Source organism: Ciconia boyciana, chromosome 1 (genome assembly GCF_034638445.1).
Source record: "Ciconia boyciana chromosome 1, ASM3463844v1, whole genome shotgun sequence".
Taxonomy (NCBI): Eukaryota; Metazoa; Chordata; class Aves; order Ciconiiformes; family Ciconiidae; genus Ciconia; species Ciconia boyciana.
The window spans coordinates 148843628-148863407 of record NC_132934.1 but is presented as its reverse complement, the minus strand read 5'-3'; the positions used below and the strand labels follow the sequence as shown (position 1 = coordinate 148863407).

General features: G+C 44.5%; 1 protein-coding gene across 6 annotated transcripts in view; it reads left to right on the top strand.

Annotated features, from left to right (window-relative positions):
* Positions 1-917: 917 nt before the first annotated feature.
* Positions 918-19780, top strand: part of RFX8 (regulatory factor X8) — a 51698-nt gene continuing 32835 nt past the window's right edge. For all 6 annotated transcript variants that reach the window (XM_072849729.1, XM_072849728.1, XM_072849726.1 and 3 more), the window contains exon 1: positions 918-1189. In XM_072849729.1, coding sequence (XP_072705830.1) covers positions 1151-1189 — 39 coding nt within the window. In that variant the 5' untranslated portion in view covers positions 918-1150. The remainder of the gene's footprint in view (positions 1190-19780) is intronic.

Sequence of the window (19780 nt, the reverse complement as noted above, 5' to 3'; positions counted from 1 at the left end):
TATAGCATGAACTACCTGCAGAAAAGTCAAAAAAGAAGCACAGTGGTGTGCGAGACACTGTTTGTCAGCAGGGAACCTTTAGTCCTACAGTCCTGAAACATGGTGCTTAGCACTCAACGTGAGCTGAGAGTCAAATCCAATAGCTTACAGATATCAAATATTTTGCAAACATCAAATAAAATATTTCACAAACAAACCAGGGTTTGAATATTGTTCCAAAGTATTTGGGCAATACTTTGAAATGTATCTATTCAAAGACAACTGGGAGTTTTCAACTCTTCACTAACTCCAATGGGCCAGCTCCAGCATAAGTATTGTTTTTATCTGTTTATACCAAGAGAGTACAAAAATTCTAACACTTAATATGTTTAGCAAAGCAATGCTATAGCTGGAAGCAGCACAAAGGACATACGGCTTCTCTGTGCTGTCCGGGGATTAAAATTGGCAAACGTGTTTCACTAGCCTGGTTTTCCAACAGAGTCACAGAGCAGAAAACAAGAGAGGCACTTACTGCACTGAGGTATCTCCCTCTCTGAATGAAGGCTTGCTCCTTACGGAGCGCTTCGTGGTGTCAGGGTGAGACCTCACGCAGTGAGATGTCCACCACCTCCCTGGGTGACTGCTGGAGTGCCGAGGAGGCTCTACAGTCTGGTAGAGACCGACCTCCTAAAATAAAACCTGACTTGTGGGCTAGTCCAAGGACAGCTTTCTGTCTTGCCTGGGGTACATAGCCAGGCTTAGCCCGCACCTACGAAGATTTCTAACCACCTCTTCCTACAGCCCCATTAGCACAGCTAACGTGTTGTAAATGCGGTTTTATGAATCACTCCCTGAAGCTTTTCAGATGTCACTGAAGGGTCACGGTAACAGAAAATAGGGACCATATGGCTTACTCACAATGGCTTCCGCTCCTCAGCCCAGAAGAGCAGAGCTGAGACCAACCCCAAACCCTCCAGCGTTTCACAGCCCTCGCAGAGCCCCCGGGAAGCTGGAGGGGGGCTCAGGACACGACTTGTTGCCCGTGCTTGTGTCTAAGCTGCCTCCTGCAGCAGGAGCTCCTGGACTGACTTTAATGGTACTTATATATGGCTCTGTACGAGATGTGGGCTGCCTCCAAACCCCGGGTTACAGCTCTGCAGCATAGCCTCTCATGTGCCCCTCCTTGAAAGTCTTCCCCCGCAGCCGACAGGTAAGGATCATTAATGGGATAATAATCCTGGGATGGGGATCTGGGCAGCTGCAGCCAAAAACTCACCCTCTGCTGGCACTTAAGAGGGATTTTCAATAACCTGGAATACAGGTTGAATTTTCTATGTATAAATACCGGATGCAGCAATGTGATTAATGACAAAGTTATCTCCTGTGATGAAACAGGGAAGTTTGGTCCAGAGCCAGGGCTGGCAGGTGAGGGGAGCTGAAGCTCGGGCAGGGAGAAGGGCCATTACAGCTCCTTCTCCCCTGAGCTTGCAGGTCTGACCAAGCACCACTCAGGTCTCAGCTCTTTTTTTAGGCTTTGCCAGTCAGGTTTAAGTCAAATCTCTGTTAGTCCAGCCCAGCATTAGTGGTCAGAGGTGGTGGTACAAGAGATGCTATGGAGAGGCACTACAGAGAGAAACCCTCAGGAAAAACCCAACCCTGAGTGAAGTGTTTCAGAAACTCCTGATGATCTTTTCCTAAGATAGATCAGGCGCCTCACATCTGATCCCATAGCAGAGAAAGAGGATGTCACAGCAATTGCCTGGAGACAGAGAGACTGTCACACCAAGGACCACCCTTCCCAGACTAGCAATGTGACATGCCCTCTGGTGAGAAACCCATGGAATAAACCAGAAAAATCCCCACATTTTGAGCACTCCCAGATTCACCAGGCCACCGTTAGGACCGGTGATCTTTTTCCCATTTGGTGGAAGACTTAAGGCCAGCCTCTAGCCAGAGGGAGACAAGTCCTTCAGCTGAGCTGGCGTGGCATGAGGCTGTTTCGTACATCCACATCGCTCTGTCCCTGGGGCTCCGCATCCTCCTCTCTCACTGGTCTTTCCCGCGGCATCTGCCGAGCCACTTCCTACGTACAAAGAGCTTTCCACCAGCCCTCATCTCTCCTTTGTGACCGTAGAGCCTCCCTCATCCTCCTTGGCTACAAACACCTCCTTTGTGGCTCTGCCACACCAGGGCAACAGCCCCCAGCCCCAGAAATGGCCTGGCGTGGACCAAAGCTTCTTCCTTGGCCACGCTGCTCGTCTGGTGGCATGGGAGAAGCTGAAGTACGACATGAAAAAACCTGTTTGCCAGAGTTGCCAAAGGTAAGTCTGTTTTGCTTCCTTGTTTGCGGCGCCTTGACGAGGTCAGGTCGAAGCATCTGGCAATGAGTGACTAACTCAAGGCCGCCTTGTGAGTCAGCAGCGCAGCCTGGCAGGGCTCAGGAATGCTGATTGCCGGGTCTTGCAGTCACCACTAGATCATGCTTTCCCTGTGGTTGCCCTAGCAAAGCTCTCACGGGTGAGTACAGTGCAGAAATATCTCCCATAATGAGGATTTCCCACTGCAATTCTTGGCAAAGCTGAATCGCTGCAGATTTATGAGCCTCTGTTCAGATCTTCTCTAATTCCTCTTTTGAAACCCCATTACCTCCATCTGTGTTGCCTTTTGCATCAATCAGCCATTTTTACTTGATGGGCTGTTTTTGTGTTTGTTTTGTTTCTTGCAAACTCTGATAGAATTTCGCCAACTGAATTTTGTAGACTCCTTCATTACTCACATCTTGTGTGCAAACAAATGCAGCCTGCATAAGGAAAAAACACAAATCAGCACAATTTTGGTTTTCTAAGAAAGCAGAGAAGTTCTGAGTTCTACCCAAAGCAAAGCAGTTTCATTGCAAAAAGCAGTAATAACTAAGAAAGATGGCAGTACTACATCCAAACGATTCAGACACATTGCCCAGAAAATCTTTTTCCAGTCCCAGAACTGATTATTTTGCAGCTTCCATTTCAATTGCATTCAATGAATGAAGGTCAAATTCAGCCTCAGTCCCAAATGACGAAGAGTGACCAAACTTAAGCCTAGCAGGGCTGCTGTGGGCCTCCATGTCCTCTCCAGAGGTGATTAAGTGAGAGTTTAAACAGAAACAGTGAGAGTTTGCAGAGGGCCAGTGGATAATCATTTTGCCTTTATAAATCATGTCGTATGGGCAAGAGATGGATGAACAAGTATGTAGGCAGACATCCTCACAAATGAGCAACACCAGGACCATTCTCTGTGGGTAAGGCCAGCTGGGATGGAGCAGCCCACACCCGTTATATTCAACTCCCTTTACTTCTAAAGCGGAGTCTTTACTGGGAAGCAGATCTCGACTGTGCTAGCTCCCAAATCCACTGGAAGAGCATTAGTCCCCGCGGGCCAGGCACTGTTTTAACAAATGAGCAGTGTTGATGACCAGGGGCCAGCGGCTGCGAGTGTCCTTGTCACTGTCTAAGTAATTAATACAGGAGGAGGGGGTCATTCCACAAAACACCAGCCTCATCTGTGCACCGGGCTAGGACGTTATACAACGCTATATACATGCACAGGGCTCGTTCTTATCCCTTCCTTGCAGGTCAGTGCCCTCTCCTCTGCGCCAGCACAATTGCTTACATGATCTGGGGGCTAAGTCGGATCATTTCAGTGACCAGCACTGATCTCAATAAGCACATGTGATGGCACACCCGAGAGGGCGGTGAGCTGAAGTGGGGTGGTGCAGGTGAGGGCTGAAGCGGAGGGGCAAATTTCACAGTGTCAGCCAAATATTGTATTTCTTTTTAAAAAATCTTTACTTTATTGAATTACTGCCTATCTTTAGAACTTGCAGGATTTGGTCTATTCATCCAGCAAGTTACATATTTTTTTACTTATGAGAGATGCTGACATCTAGAATAAAAGAAAAAATTATGATGTGATCACTTTTGAATTAATTTTGTCTGGTGACATGACTTTTCTGAAATGTTTTTGTCACCAGACATTACATTGTAAAAATATTCTCGGTCATTTCAGGTTATGTGGAAGCTTTGCCTTTTGATCATGGCAACTTTAAACCCCCTTGGCAAAGAAGATGATACTTCTTTTTTTTTTCCTTTTCTTTTCCAATTTACAGCAAAACAGTCTGATCACAAAAGCTCCATTCCAGAATCTTTTAGCCAGATTTGATCATGAATTATAGAAATGCATTTCTTTCAAAACAGAACAAAAAATATAATAGAGGTTTTGTCATGTGTTTTAATAGTAAATGTTATTTATGATAACTGTCAGAAAAAATCATGTCATCTAATGGTCACAGGAGATCACTCAGCACTCTGCAGTGCTGCTACTAGTTGTCACCCCTTTTGGGAAGAAATAGCAAGTTGAGACTGATGTTGACATCCCAGCCGAAAAAGCTCTCTTTGAAGATGGCTGTGTAGCAGTACCACCATTGTACCCCTTTGATTACAACCTCGTGTGGCAACCACATGATCATTTGATTCCTTCAGAAAGCACAGCTTAACTAATGCATTTTTCTGTATGCTACATGAGTTTTGATTGCTTATACGTTATATTTCTTATGTGTGGGGAAGGGGAGGGACATGTTTGACAAGTAGTGCCACTTTACTTCATGGGTGCAGTCACAAATCCAGCTTGAAAATGTCCAATATGGTGTGTGAATGCATTTTTTTCCTCAAGGATGGCTCCCAGGCACAACAAGCCTGCTGAAGTTTGCTTTCACTCCATAGTAGCAGGCATTGTGTGGCTCCTACTGATTTGCTGTCTTTGTGTGACTGCTTTTTAGGCCCAGCTTTTCTCTTCCCCTGCTCCTCAGGGTACTGGAGCTACGGGAACCGATTCCAGCCAGCCTTGCACACCACCAGCCCCACTGGAAGTAGTGGTGAAGCCTGGTGGTTTTGTAAAGCTTTGGTCCTTCTCCCTGTCTCTTCTTCCCATGGGTGAAGGAGAACTAGCATTACGGATAACCAGGACTGGCAATGCAGTATTGGAGAAGAAATCTTGCCTTTGCCCTTCAAGCACATAGCAGCGTAATCAGCTCTGGGTACATCCTTTCTATCCAGCTCATGCAGAGCATCAAGATTTTCACACCTGAACAAATTAAAGAAGCTAGTCAGAAGCCATCTACAGGCTCATCTAATAGAAGCTGGATCCTAACTGTGTCCCAATCTGGATTCAGGACAAGACATAGGATAGAAACAGTTTAGATTTTAAGTCAGCATAACCTAAGAAGCCCCAGCTAGCAGCGTTCCTCCTGCAGCTGAGGAGTCAATTACTCAGCAGCCTTATGTTGGCACAGCCTTGAAGTCTGTCATAGGATATAGCCCAGCATGGGAACAGTGTCAGGCTGCTCACAAGAGTCACAGGCTGGCCACCCCGGCTTAGAAAAATTGGTTTCCATCAGTGCCTTTTGAGCAGACATCCATCCCCCTCCTCTGGGAGTCTGTGCTGATATTGTCAGCAATGAGATGCTGTTATTCTGACTTGGGGAAGTAGCAAGAGTCCTGGTTGCACCAAAATAGTGTAAGCTGTTCCCTGCGAGATGCATCAACTGCATATTGGTGTGAAACCACACTTCTGTCATTCGGCCTTCCATTTTTTTGTGTTCCCCCAAAAGCCAGTGCACTTTACAGCTCCATACATGAATACTACCAAATTGGACTTGTATGTCAGCAGTATGATGACCTGTTCCCCATTATACAAGTTTTTGTCAACTGTTGTCTAGACTAAAGCAATGCCATGTATATGAGCAAGAAGTCATGAGCCCTCAGGAAATTCCAGCAAGTACAGAAGGCGGTGACACTCCTTCTCACTAGCACAGACTAGGACAAGTACCCTCTTTCAGTGTTTTCATACAATGCTGAGTCCAGCCCAAGTCTCTTGTCTCCAAAGCACCCAGTGGCCTGAGTCCCAAATTCACCTAAAGTTCCTATGTGAAGACTGTGACGACCAGCTTTGCTCCTCACTTGAAAGAGAACTTCCCATAATGACAAACCTCATCTTACGGGAACTCCCCCAGAAACTATGAACAGTACAAGCCTGCATCTTTTGTGCCAAGTGCAAGACCTCTGCTTTAAGCCTCATTTTTTTACTGTACTGAAGGTCAAACAATTATTTTGGTAAGGCAGGGAGGTCCTCTCATCCCTCATCTGCTGTAGGTAAATGCATGGCAGCCCTATCCACGTGGAAAGCTAACCTTAGCAGCGGTCAGTGTTGTTCCAAGCAGGGCTCAGGCAGGCAGAAGTCAGCAGACCTCCAGTATCCAGCAGCCTCTCCGTGGATTAAAAGCAGGTAAGAGCATGGTCTTAACTGCCTTTGTTCACAAGTGGTAGCAACATTCTGATTTAGACTCCGGATATTCTGATCCATATTCAAATACTCGTCATGTTAAAGTGTGGTGACAAAGCTTTTTTCAGATGTGCTCCCGCATATGTCAATGCATCTGTGACCAAAAGACACAAGCAAAGGTAACCACTTACAATCTGAAAATTGTTTGCTGCAGGAAGGAGAATCCATTCAGGGATGTTAAAACAGTTTTAGATTGTTACCTACAAGGGAAGTGCTCTTTTCTCTTTCTAAAACCCTGGATATCTGGCCCAGTCCTATGGAGACTCCCAAAGTACATCCTCATATGATCCCTCCTATTAAAGGGGAAGGGGTAGTTCCGAGAATTGATCATAGAGTCATCAGGGCCTCATGTTGCTGAATTAATTTCCCCTACTCAAAGCTGTAGTATCATGTTCTATAGGTGGATGGGCTTTCAATATGTATCAAAGGAATAAACATCAGCGTAATTTTTGATCAAAGAAAAAAAGTACTTCCTGCTCCTTGATTTTGTGTTTGTATTGTGTATTTTTCCTCCACAGTCTGAAAAGGCAAACGTTGACTGAAGCCATGAGTGTAGCTGAAGATACTATTCTTAGGATGGGGATTCTTCTGTACTCGTTACTTTAATCAGCCAATTTGAGATAGATAGAGAGAGATAGATATATATGTATGTGAGGGACAAACAGCCAAAAAACATAAATCTTTGCATTTCAAGAACTCCAAAGGCTTGAGCAAGCAAAATGGCAGTCAAGTGTCATTCCCTTCAAATAATCTTTGAACTATAACCACCATGCAGAAAGATATATTTCATAATATAAAAGATAAACAGTGATATAAAAGGCAGATAGGGACATGCAGAAGAGCAGCAGAAATGGCTTTTCCAGGGGTAGTTCTGTCCACAAATTGTTATGCTTTCAGCTGTACAACCTGTGCTTCGCAACACAATATAATATTTCATGACCAAGAGGTGCTAGATTTTATTCAGATCCCTCCTGTACCTCCATTGAAAAGGAGGCCTTGACAGACAGGAGTAAACATTATCCCATCACTAAAGCTGTTTAGTAAAGCTTGGATTCTGTAGATGAAGAAGGATTGTCAGGAAATGTCGTTACGTGTCAGGCTCAAGTCTGCCAGTCTTATACCATGGTCACTGGACAGGGAGAATCTCCTCTGGCACAGCAGGGGTTACCAGGCTTCTTCACTACTTAGCACAGATTAGGAAACAACCTAAGACTAAAGAAACCAGTTGACGAATAAACGCCCTGGCAGTAAGACACTGAAGGTCAAATTCTGAGCCTAGTCTATAGCTCTATTGTATTTGGATATCAAAGCAGATAGCTGAAGTATGCATGAGTATGCATTCATTCATTAATAAGGGGTTACTGTAGTACATTTTCTCCTGATCCTTTTTTTTCCTCAGCTCAGTACTTTCAGCTGTGGTGAGGTCCCCAGAAAGGTTACGCCGATGTAGAATGATAAAGTTGCACTTAGATAATGATGATGAGGCTTTCCAAAGAGCTCAGTTTCCATACGGGCTCATACATGAAACAATCCAAATTTTGCTGAGACCTCGCCCAGAAACGCTAGCTAAACTCAGTCTCTAAGAGTTGCCGAGTTCTGTGTACTAACAAAAGGACAACTATAAGGGCCTGATTAAAAAACCAAGGCAAGTCCCAGTTGTTCCAGACTATCAGAAGTTAGTGTAAGCAGCCATGATTAAAAGCTACATTGGCTTTGCAGGATGACTAGCAGCACCACCGATGAGGCAAGCGTTGAAACTGGCCACAGCATAGGCTTTCTATCCTCTCTGCTTGAGAGGCATATGAACCATTGCTTTTGGGGAAATGCACAAATAGGTTGTTTTTCTCTGAGCTACAAAGCTTGTGGTTAAACCACACTGAGCTGAAAATGTAAAAATCTCACAAGCCTGCAAAATGCTTTTCACTGTCACATGTAGAATTAGCAACAGTATTTGTGAGGGGGGCTGAACAGATAAAATCTGATGTTGTGTGCGCTGATTATTTCTGCCCTTGAACAAAACTTCCCAGGTCCTTATGCTTCAGGCATCTCTGCTAGAGTTGAGAGCAAGTCTTTTACATCTGCGTTAAGCTGCAGTAAAGTCTCTCTACTTTAAGAGCTCAAGCAGACTTTCCTGGTTTTAACCAAACCTGGATATTGCACCTAATAGACAACACTACCTCTCTATTTATCCAGATATTTTTAATGTCTTAGAAGCAGTCATCCATATTATTAGGTGTTTTATAATTAAAATACACAAAAGAACAGGATTAACTGGCAGAACATGAGCAGCTACCTACCGAACAAAAACAGACAGGGCAAAATACCGCATTTAATAATATTACTAATAATGAAAAATTACTTAGGATTTAACCATGCACAGCTTATTTCCCAACCTTTTATCAAAGGGCTAAGGGTTTTTAGCATGCACTAATAGTCAACAAATTGGGCTTCGGGAGACTGAAAAAGCGTTGTCATACACACGCTCAAATGATCTTCCTTTCTTTCAAACTAGCAGACAGTGAATACTAACCTCTCTGCCATTAATGTGTTCATCCATCCCTTATTTGAGGTTCTTCCTAATTCCTTTGATTTCTCCCTGAAGGTGATAATCCACTCTTTAATTTAAGAGTCATGTCTTATTGCATTCATTTTTGCATGAGCAAGAAGAAAGCTGAATCAATCAATCAAACCTGTGCAGAGCAATACTAAACACAGTACCTCTTGATTAAATCTCATTTTCAAAGTAGAATTCGGCCCAAAGAAAGTTAGCATTTCAATAATAATTAATCACAGCATTAAAAAAACAACTTGTCTTTTTATGTAGTTCTAAGACTGTGCTAAATTGCTCACCTTGAATCAAAGCCGTAGATGTGGCTTTGTTTTTTGCCTGTTAAAATATGACGTTACTCTGGCCATCGCTTGTACATTTTAATGCAACTAAGGAGATGATGTACAAGGAAGAACCCTACAAAGCTTTGCCAATGGCTTCTGGTGAGTTTTGTTGTGATTTTTCAGTGTCGACTGAGCAGGGTAGCCCACCATTTATAGGAGTTGCTCAGGAGAACCCTTACTGGAGGTCCCTGGAAATTTCCAGACAGGTTTCAACAACCTCCACAATTTTATTTCACCAAACATGATTCAGTTATTTTCTCAATAGAAGAAGGTTGCCTTTGGGGGAAACAGTAAACATTACTGCGGGTTTGAAACATGTTGAAAGGCTGAACCTCTGTCACTTGCATGAGGAATACTGTAGACTGAGAAATTCTGAAGAGCCATCTCACATTCCCGGAAAGTATTTGATTAAGAATAGTCTGAAGTCCCATCCTCACATCCTAGCTTTTTCCCATTTTCACAGTGACTAAGCCTGGTCTGAACTCAAAAGCAGCAGTAGAAAGTATATTTTCTTTTATAAACAAATTTTGGTAAATTGCAGAAACTTGTTAATACTACACAGAGAATAAAGCACTGTGAATTGTCTATCTGAGGGCAGTAGGAGTGCATTTGAAAGAAAAATATATGAGGTACATTTTCTAAAATGCGCCATAAAGTGAAGTTTTGTCTGCTATTATTCCTGTGATTCTATCTTCCGTGCTGGAAGGATGGTCACACTACCACTGGCTGCAGTTGCAATGAGGCTGCCTGAGCAGAGCGACTGTTCGTTGAAGTTGCCTGGTTAGACTTTAACATTCAGCAGTAATGTCATTCAGAAATACAGGGCAAAACCCATCTCCATACTCTCAGTGCAGAGGCACTGAGCTCTCCAGGTGGACTCCTGCTTAGTAACTAAACAACCCCATCCTGCCTCTCTAACTCACATGCGCTGACCTTACCACAGGATTTTCTGTGGCAGATTTTACCTTGAATCACTTGTAGATCTGCAGTTCATGTCTGAAATGTGCTTGTTATAAAACTGTGACTGAATTACTTCAGTGAATAATTGTAGGTCTGAATTTTGTAATCCAGATGATTGAAATTTTCAACTGGGAATGTACCTTCTGCAATAAATCAAGTAACATTAATTTCTGCCCCATACATCTTTTGATCTACATTGATGTAGTTTTTTAAATTAACAAGTAGAGTGTGAATGTTAATTGTCCCACTGATTGTAACATTGCCAAGTTTTGCTTTGCTTTATCCGCAAGGATCGTAACATTTAATTTGAATAAGTAATCAAAACAAAGTCAATAGAAAATTCTGAACTGCCTTTTGGTGACCCAACATTTGAATTACATGTTTGCTTCCCATGAGTAAGTCACATGGGAATTCTCACAGACAAGTACTATGCTAGCAGAGCTCACATGATCACAGATTCATAGAAAATAAATACGAAAATATTACAGCCACAGTTAAATAGCAGTTCCCTTTTGAATGCAAATGAATATTTAGGGTATGTATTCACTCAAGTGAATACACTCTAGTCCTTGCTCATGCAAAAATCCATCCGTACTAACCAGAGGGCCAGTCCCATGTTAGAAATAGCACACAGTTGAAATAAGAAGTTTGCAGTGATGGAAATGTTTTATGTAAGCCATCTGAGAAATGCTTAGCAGTAAGGAATGTATTTGTAAATGTCAGGAATGATGGAGTGTATTTCAAGATTAGGACCACAAATCAGGACCATAAATCAAGGATATCGACCAGTCCAGAGACCCACCGTGGCTGCTCATACTCCAACACCTCCCAGAGCTCCTTCATGCCAGTGCTGTAGAAAAACTGTAGAAACAACTGTAGAAAAAGCTATGGGGTCAGAGTATAAATACACAAGCTGCTCAGAGGGGGATTTCATATCAAATGTTTCACAAAGGTTGATTTTGTAATTTATTCCAATGGAAACAGAGAGTATAAATTAATATAGAAGGCATCTTCTCATCCTAACCCATATCGGTCTAATCCAATTTGCTAAATGGGGAAAAAGAGACATACTCTCATTCTACCAGAGCAATTGTTCCCAACCTTTGTTCAGCTTCGTGTTTGCCACTTGCTTCAGACCCAACACGATGTGTGTGGGCCCACAATATCTATGTCTGTTCTAGCTGCACCAACTGGCCTAAGAAAAAGATACTATTTATTTCTCTTCATAAAGTTTGTCTTGGCTATATCTTTACACTGCTGCAGCTACAGCAATGCTGCTACTAGCAACATAAATGTATGTTCTACTTGTTTGAACAAAAGCCAAACATGGGCAAGTCACAAATGCTTCAGATGCAATTAAGAAAGAGACCATGCAATGATCATGGAATAATTTAGGTTGCTGGGGATGTCTGGAGGTTTTCTAGTCCACCGCCCTGCTCAAAGCGGGGTCCTAGTGGATGTGAATAACTCAGATGGGTCCTGGGACTTTCAGGTTTCATTATTCCTACAGTGGTTATGTGGTAATGCTTATTAAGTCTGTTAGGGTGTTTTCTCTCTCTCTCGAATTTATTGGTAGTCTCAGATACAAGTATTAAACGAAAATATCATTTAAGTATCTATAAGCAAGGCATAAATCATGCTATCTCCTGCTACATTTTCCAGTCTGAAGGATAAAACAAGATTTGTAAAAGAATAATAGGAATATAGGGCTTGCAAATATGAAATTTGGAGAACAGTTATACAACTGTATACGGTTTTAATCATGTCACTGCTGACACTACATGCACACAGTATTTCTTTGATGTGCCACTTTGGTCTAAGACATTCAGAAGGTGGGAAGATAAAACTACATCACTCGTAATACATGCTTTACCTTCAAAGAACTATTGAGGCAGGATTTTTGTTTGTTATAATAAAAGTCATTCTCAGAGGAGATTAACTGTTAACTGCATCGTCATTTAATTATGTCGAACTTATTATGCTGAAGCTTTCAACAAACACTTTCAAGAAAATTATTGCTTAATCTAGCTATTTAAGTGAAACACTTTTACCTGTCATTTTTAATTTAAAAAAAAAAAAAAAGAAAGCATCTCTTTTCACAGTAAAGTCTGTATTTATTCTGGTGGAGGAGGGAGATGTTTTCTCTCTTTTCAAAACTTTTGTAGCTGGACTTTACCTTGAGCATATTTCAAAGCTGCCCTTAATGCCATTCCTTCCTTCAAAACTAATTGATTCACTGTGTAAACATTCCTGATGCACAAATACAGCCACGGGTCGTTTGCAGGAGGTCTGCAAATCAGGCGCAGGAGCTAATGTCAGAGCTGCTGTTTGATCCACCAGCTCTGAGATAGATTAAGCTTTTCTGTATGACTCACCACTGCTTTTATTGTGAAGAAAAAAATATTTTGTTTCTGTTCGAATTACTGTAACATGCAAAACCAGCATCGCCATTTCAGAGTTCATAGCACAGCCGTTAATAATAGATTGTCCTATTAAACAGAAAGTTAACTCTATTATGCATCCGGCATGTAGAAAACAAAGCAAAAAGCAAAAGAATGAATGGGGGAAGCACAATAAAATGCTACTTAGACTTGGAGGAGCAAACACAGCATCTTCTGCCAAGCAGAAATGAAGCAGCTGCTTTCTCCTGCAAGCATTACCTCAGCCACTTCTGGACAGATAGGCTTTTATCCATATCTCCATCTTCATGAGTCACCGTATAAATTGTTTGGCTGCGCTGAGCGGGTCTAAAGAGGGAGAAATATACAGAGCAGGTGTCATCAGCATATGGTGGAAACCACCGTCCTCAGCTCCATAGTCATCCTCCCAGAGCACTGTGTATATAGGGAGCACAAAGGGCGACCGGCCGAGCCCCGTGGGAAGTGTTCACACCAGAGTCCCTCAGGACAAGAGGGACGGAGTTGCTCAGGTAGACCCTGCTACCACTCGTGGCAGGACCAAAAGCAGTCAAAGAACATGGAGACACCTGGAAATGCTGTCATGGTGCCCTTGTTCTTCATCCTAGTCAAAAGGAGGTCAGTAGCCAACACTGCCCTGGGCAACATCTAGGATGAACATTGAACCAACAGAGACTTAAGTGTTTCAGTTACTGTGTGGAAGAGATTTCCACCCAGTCTCCCCACCAGACACTCCAAAACAGGGTGATTTGAGATGGTGTAAGGACTGGAGCAATTGTCAGTGATTGCCCCCCATCTCAAGTCACCAGACCCTAAGCCTTTCTAATGTCTACCCATCTTTCAAGCGATCTTACTCATGCAATGATTGCATTGTTTGAATCAGTTCATTCTAGTCCCGACACATCCCGATTTACATACTATTTTGTGTTCCCAGCTCTGTCATTAATGTTTAATGCCTTAATTCAGCCATCAATCCCCACTCAGCAAAACGATTCAGCTAAGTACATATTTAAAGTTAAGCGCATTCTTAAATGCTTTGCTGAAATGAAGCGGTCTTACACACATGCTGACATGCTTTGCTGAACTGGGTTTTCATGCACAAGAGTTCACTTGCCATAGGCACTTAGGAGAGGAGCCTTCCTCTCCCTCATTTGCTTTCATGTTGAAGTGTGTGGCTTGTGAAGGACACAGAGTTTTCTATAATGTCAAAGCATTATATTCAAGGAGAAGGTGGTTGCAATCCTGTTTTGGTTTTGCTGCTGCTCCAAACGTCATGACACAACCAGATATAATCTTTTGTATTTTCTGAATTCTGTCAAGTTGATTTATTTTAAACTAAAGTTTGAAAGGTAGCTACGACTCTGAAGATCTCTCTTCACAGTAAACTGATCAGATTGAGGTAATGCCTGATCATTGGCATTATTCAGATCTCAAAGGAAGGAAAAATCAGTAAACCTTTGCACAGATATAATTTTGTCCCTGGTAGGTCAACTAGTAGAGATAAAAAAAAAACCACCAACGAAATGTACTGATTGATTTCTCAAAGCAGGATATTTACCTTTGTCCACCAGGACTCTTACTCCAACACCAAATTCTTTTAACTTTTCACATTGAAAATTTGATAGTATGTTGCTCCAGGGCCTTGGTTTGGTGGGTGGCAGGGAGGGATTTGGTTTCTTGTTTTTACTTTTCCTCTTTTACCCATTTCTTTCTACAGGAGAATGAATGAAATAAATACCATAAAGGCCTTTTCAACTCTAGGGGAATACAATCTACTACAGTCACATATTTTCATTGCTGCTGGTAGTGGTGGAAGGAGTAGTGGATTCACTTGCTTTCATGACTGTTTTATACATACTTTAGCTTAAGTGCTTAAAAATCTTATAAAGCGCTTATTTTAAATATTTTAAGTATTTGAGAGATGTTAGCACTTTACTGTTCCTTTACAAGACAGCTGTCTCCAGCAATAGCTCCTACATGGTCTGTTCACCTCTACAGCAAAGAATAACTCACAAGGTTATTCTCCTCTTGAATACGGGGGGGGGGGGGCTGAGAGGAGGGAGTACTCTGGAGAGGCAATTTTGTGCTGAAGACACTCATTGCAAAATTTTGGAGATGTCTGTTACCTCAAAGTTTGATTTAAAATTGTCCTAGTTACGGGTGAAAGTCAGAGGAAAGAAGCTTCTTTAGCACACCTTTTAATCAGTTCAACCATACTCCTAATTTTAGGTCAAAATTTTGTTCAGTCAAAGTGCATGTTCATTAAATATTCTTTCGTTTTACGCAAGGAGGATGTCCATGACAGCAATAAACTGCTTTGCAACTTTCAGCTTATGCAAGAATAAAGACTTACTACAGCTTGATCTAGTGTACATCCACCCAGTCCTATCTGACTGGATTAAATTGAAGAAGCAGATTTCAGGTTTTCATTCAAATTCTACTAGCAGCCTGGTATTTAAAATCAGAATCCCCCTTCTTTCCCACCCCCCCAGAAGTATTAGATTTATTACAGAAGTTAAAGAGACATTTTCTGAAAATCTGGAAAAACCCTAATCAAATAATAGTAGTTTCAAGATCTGAACAGTACACAGACCCATCTGTCTCGTTACTGTGATCTGGAAATTGGGCAAGAGAAATTCTGTGACCTGCTTTAATCTCTCAAGCCATGGACAGTAACTGGGAAGTTTCTTTGTGCAGCATTCACTTCCTCTCATCAAAACTTTCCTGAGTAGTACGTGTTGTCCAGGGACTTTCTGATCTGTGTGACTCCCCTTGCTTTCAGTCTGTCACCACAGAAACAGTCCATTTATCGTTTTTCAGTTTTAGATAAGTTGTAAATGTTTTTTTCCTGCTAAGGCATCTTTGGACCTAGGGAGCTTCACGAACTTTGTGAAGTTTCAGACAGGCCCAGAAAGCCAATTGTTGGCCATGAACCTTGAGAACTACGACCACACCTGAGAGGCACATGCCAACGTGTAAGCAAGCCAGTTGTTGGAAACTGGAGACGAGGTTTCCTCTTCCCCAGGTACGTTAAGCGGAAGGCACTGCTATGACCACGGTGTGGACAGGCACACCTGAACCGGCAGTGAGTGTGCCAGGCACGGGCACAGCTGCAGTCTGGTAGGGGCGGCACAGTCTTCAGCATCTCCTGGAAAGCCCACCTCAGAAGCTCTGTAGGTACTTACATGGCAAAACCGCACAGGTCTTATGGTTGCTGCAATTTGGTTGCTGCAATTCGATTGCTGCTGGTTCTTATGACAGCTGTTTTAAAGCAACTTGAATAAGCTTTGTATTTGCAGGAGTATTTGCTGTGTAAGCTGAAGGTCAGTAGACTATGGAGACACAAAATCAGACAACAACCAAGAACCGTAACGGAGGGAAGCTTCCACAACAGGTTATTAAGTACAATTATCGATGACAGATTGTACTGGTTACAATGTGTATAGTAACCTGTGTTTTGGGCAGACATCATTTTCAAGGCTTTGGTTCGGGGCCCTGTGAGTGAATAGCATCTTCCCACGGGGTTCTCAACACAGCGCGAGGCTTTACAGATTAAAAGCAACATGTATTATACATGACATCTGCGTGCGCTGCTCCTCAAAAGCAAGCTACATGGAGGGACCGGAAAACCAGCAACCTGCCACTATAAATTCCTCTTTCCTGGTCCCCTGTCGTCCCCCGTCCCCCCCCTTTAATATTGCTGCCTACCCACACGTTGGCTTTGGTCACCTTGTCACAAGGAAGCAAGCCAGCCAAGCCAGCCAGCCTGTGTCATGCGTGGGCTTTCAGCAGCTAATTAGCATGAGGCAGCCATGGGAGTTTCGGAGAAGCTGAGCTCTGGTGTAACCCAATGCCTTCCACTAGGAAGCTTTTAGAGGCTCCAGCCATACATCATTTATTTTTGCCAGTCACACGGCAGTAAAGCGCGTTTTGCATAATGGACACTTGCAATGGAAAAGTGCTTGCAGGGTTGCAGCACGGCAGACAGCCCTTTCATCTACCTCTATCAAAGAGAAATTAAACAATTATGGGAGTTTACAGCATTCGTGTAGAAAACTCGGAAAATAATGCTTTAAAGGCATGCGAAACCTCTTAAGACGGCACCGAGGCCACTCAAACGTAGCGCCGCACGGTTGTTCATTTACGCCTCTTTCCGGCATCTCCGTGCCTCCTGATGGACGGGGAGTTCATCTTCTCACCTGCGGTTCCTATCAAATTCAGACTGGGCCACACAGGACTCGGCGCCGGGAAAGGCTGCAGCCCGGCCGGCGTTAGCACCTGAGCCGCAGGTCGCGCCCAGCCGCCCCCACCCACCCCCAGCCGCCCCCAGCGCTCGGGTGTGCGCCCACGCCCGAGTGGGCGCAGGACCCACGCCCCCGCGCCCCGCCGCCCCCTCTGCAGGCGTGCAGCGGGACGCGGTCAGGCCGCGCCCGCACGGCGAGGAGCGCCCGGCCCCGGGGCAGGGCCGTGCGGCGGGGGGGGCCGGGCCGGCTGCGCCGCCGCCCCGCGACCGGGAACCGGCTCCGACGGCGGAGGCGGCGCGCGGCCACCCGCCGCCCCGCCGGCCGGTACCCAACGGCACGGCACGGCACGGCAGGGCACGGCACGGCAGGGCACGGCCCCGCCCGGGATGGCGGAGGGCAGCCCCACCTCCCTCCTGCACCTCTCCATCATCCGCTGGTGCGTGCTGCCCCCTTCCCCGCCGCCGCGGCCCGAGCCGGCGGGGCGGCCGGGGAGGCCCTGGCCGAGGATGGCGGGGGGAAGGCGGGGGGAGGTGGCGAGGCTGGTCTCCCCCCCCTCGCCCGGGGGTCTCGCAGGGCCTGCCCGGTGGGCTTGCAACAGGGAGGGCAGGAGTCCGACTTTTAACGCATAAGCGCGGTTTCGTAGGACAGAAGTCTGGGTTGCTGTAAAGGCCCCACCATCATGGTGGTTTTGCCATGAAAGCAGGGAAATTTCCCTGAAAGTCCATCTCCCACCACAAGTCTTACTGACGTGGAGGTGGTTTGGCGTGGGGGAAGTGGGATTTTGTCTCAGCCTACCTGCTCACTGGGATCTGGCCGTCGGGCTGCCATCCGCTTGACGCGATGCTGCAGTGCAGATGGCGAGGACCATCCGTGGCCGGACCACTCGAGGCTGGCGTGCTTTTACAGCGCGCCACGGGTGGCTGCGAGGCTGCACGGCCGGTGGCATGCTGCCATTCAGCGTGACGCTGAGCGACCGACATTCTCCGAGGTTATGTTTCCTTGAGGTGCAGGTAATGGTTGAACTCCTCAGTGAGATACTTTCTGTGGTGGAGTAAGGTTGTCACCGTCATCTTCTTGTGCTTTGAGAAGAGTGTCGTCTGCCATGTGACAGCGAAAGAGAAACCAGGGTTACTTTCCTTCTTTCCCCAAGCACAGCTGAGTCCAGCTAGTAAACAGTGTTGGAAATTTGTGTGAAAGAGTAACAACACATGCAAGCAAACTTTTAACTTGACAGCAGCTAATCTTCAATCTTTTTATTCCCCCTCTCAGTAATACCTGAGCAGCGGGAGTTAGTCTGTGCTTTTGCTGTGGCAGAGATACCACTACTCCCATTTTAGAAGGACGGAAGGAAGAGATAATCCAAGGTCACCCAACAAGTTTGAGACACTGCATAAAACTGAGTCACAAACAATCCTCGAAAGGATGAACCGATGATTTTTTCATCACAACAACCTTCTGAATCACCTTTTCATGTTTTGAAAATTTTAAGATATTCACCTTCATTTTACAGTTGGTGCATTGACAATAGCAAACTAGATTTTGGTCCAGAAATAGTTTACCAGCAGACTTGCCTGTGTAACGGCCTGGCTGCCAAGGGTTCACATATAACAGGTAGCAAACCCCAAAACCCTGAAGTCCATTTGAGGGCCTAGAACCAGCAGATAACAATCCCAATGGAAAGCGTGGATAGGAAGTAGTAGATAAATGGAGGAGGTCTTTCCCCGTGTGTTTCTTCTTTATCCTCCATCTTCCTCCCTTACCACTCTTTCCTTTTGATTTTGTTGTCTTTATTAACAGTCTCATTTTGATGCATGCCATAAATGCTCAGGTTTTGAGAACCTCGGGGCTAATAGGCAAGAAGATGAGCGCTGTGCTCTTTGTGGATTTTTTTTCCTGATAGACAGTATTTTTGTGTTATGTGTCAGCACTAAGAATGTGTTTGACTTGTTATTTGAAAAAGGCTGGCAGTTTAATAGACCATAAATTCACGAAGTGAAATTCCCAAGTATTTTGTCACTAAATAGTTAAATGCTGAGGCAAAATTATTGGCAGAAAACAGCTACTGAAGCATGAATTAATTTCTGCTGCACTTCCAATGACTCTTGTGGTGTTATATTAAGGATGAATTTGGACTTAGGTTTAATCTCCTCTGGGACTGCTCAATTACGAAGGGTTTTGAGATGGTTGCTCTAGAAGAAACAAGCATTTCTGCCTGCTGGGAGGCAGAGCTCAGTCAGGACTCTTATCTAGAATAAATTTCATTTACCTTTCAGCCCCATGACGGGACATACCCCATCAACGCAGCAGATCCCCTATCTTTGGTGCAAGTTCCTGCTCATTTCTAGCCGTGAAGGCTTTGCTGTCGGGTGGTGGGGCTGGAGGCGGTGAGGAGCTGGCAGGGAGCCCAGCACAGCTCAGCCCCGGCGCTTGGCAGCCCCAGCCCCTTGGGTTGGTGGGTGACAAGATGGGCTGCGAGGACGTAAAAGTGAGGCATTTCGGGGCCTTTTGCTAGGGAGAGGGGAAACCTGGGGGAGGCAGTCAGCCTTCTTCCCTGCAGAAAGGGGAGGAGGCATGAAGAAAAGGTGAGGTAGACATCGTCAGACTGCACAGCCATCATCTTCTTGCTCAGTCTGTTCTAGCAAACCAGTTGGCTGAAGACCTTACCCACTGTCTACTGCCAATACAGCTAATACAGAAAGATAAACACTGGGTCGCCTGAAATCAGGCTAGTAATAAAAGAGAGGATGCTGACTTAAAATCCAACCGGCTTATCTCACCTGGTGGTTATGAAAAGTCTGCTTTCCCAACCAACTCAATTATCAGTAAAGACACAGTGAGTAACTGGCACTGTGCTGCACTAGCATTCAGCTGATAAATTAATTAAGTATGCATAAATCATTTGGTATAACGGAA